This window comes from Triticum dicoccoides, chromosome 3A (assembly GCF_002162155.2).
Source record: "Triticum dicoccoides isolate Atlit2015 ecotype Zavitan chromosome 3A, WEW_v2.0, whole genome shotgun sequence".
NCBI classification, from domain to species: domain Eukaryota; kingdom Viridiplantae; phylum Streptophyta; class Magnoliopsida; order Poales; family Poaceae; genus Triticum; species Triticum dicoccoides.
This window is the reverse complement of record NC_041384.1, coordinates 278,139,647-278,140,720: the sequence shown is the minus strand read 5'-3', so window position 1 is coordinate 278,140,720 and position 1,074 is coordinate 278,139,647. Positions and strand designations below refer to the sequence as shown.

At 43.9% G+C, this 1,074-nt stretch overlaps 1 protein-coding gene across 2 annotated transcripts in view; it reads right to left on the bottom strand.

Annotated features, from left to right (window-relative positions):
* Positions 1-36: 36 nt before the first annotated feature.
* The window catches only part of LOC119268071 (2-oxoglutarate and iron-dependent oxygenase domain-containing protein CP2-like), a 23,549-nt gene continuing 22,511 nt past the window's right edge, over positions 37-1,074 (bottom strand). Inside the window, exons 8-9 of one of the 2 annotated variants that reach the window (XM_037549566.1) lie at positions 405-516; positions 37-310 (exon numbers count right to left, since the gene is read on the bottom strand). In XM_037549566.1, coding sequence (XP_037405463.1) covers positions 275-310; positions 405-516 — 148 coding nt within the window. In that variant the 3' untranslated portion in view covers positions 37-274. The remainder of the gene's footprint in view (positions 311-404; positions 517-1,074) is intronic. The other variant, XM_037549567.1, reaches the window with a different exon arrangement.

Genomic DNA, 1,074 nt, shown 5'->3' with positions numbered 1-1,074 from the left:
ACACCTAACTATAATCCGTAGAATACATAGAAGGGGGTTCAGTAACTCTAGCATTACTCATGCTTTATACACCAGTACAACTGAAACACTATAAAAGTAAAAACCATGGCTTATGTGGCAATGCAGAAGGAAAGTTCAGATTTACATAAGATGCAATGACACTGACAAACATACGAGCTGGAAATTTGACAACAATTATACTAGATGTTTCCAAATGATCAAAGGATGTTTAATATAATACAGGATTGCATAAAATACATGCAGTAAATATGACTTAAATCATTGCCCCTCCAGCACCCCTAAGAAATGCCTGTTCGGAAGTAAAGCAGAAATGTGTTAGAAGCTAATAACAGAATGTTAGCTGCCAAATGGACAGCGTACGAGTGTTCTAAAGAGTAGTTTACCAACTTGGTCGCTTTGACGCACTGAATCTGCCTCTCTGTCTTTTCACGCTGGCACTCACCGCACCAGCTAGAAAAATCCATCTGGTATTTCTTCATCTCCCTGAACACGGAGCTGAACAAAAGATGCAATAATTCAGCTGTCCAGACTCCTGTTAGTAACATTAAATTGCACTCCCTCCGTTCCAAAATAAGTGTCTCAACTTTGTACTAGCTCTAGTACAAATTTATACTAAGCTTAAGACACTTATTTTGGGACGGAGAGAGTAATAACTAAGGATGTGTTTGGTTGGGAAAAGGTAATGTAAACATAAAGGTAATCAGATTACAGCGGCACTGTTAACTGTATTGGTAAAAACTGAAATATGTTTGGTTCAACACATGTATCGGTAACGGCGCATGGAAGGCCCATGGGGCTGCGGGGAACAGGCGGCCACTGGTTGGTCCTCGCATGGCTGGGCTGCTCGCAACAAGCACTTCGAGTGACAAAAATGGAGAACGGTGCATGTGCTCATGCTGCTCCTAGTCGGAGGATGGTCGACGGAGAAGATCGGCGGCAAAGGGGATCCATGGAGTAAGGAGATTGCAGAGGAGATTCGGGTAGAAGAAGACGCTGCTGCTCGCCACAGGAGAGTAGGAGGGTCGACGGAGAAGACCGGGGCAGATGGGACGG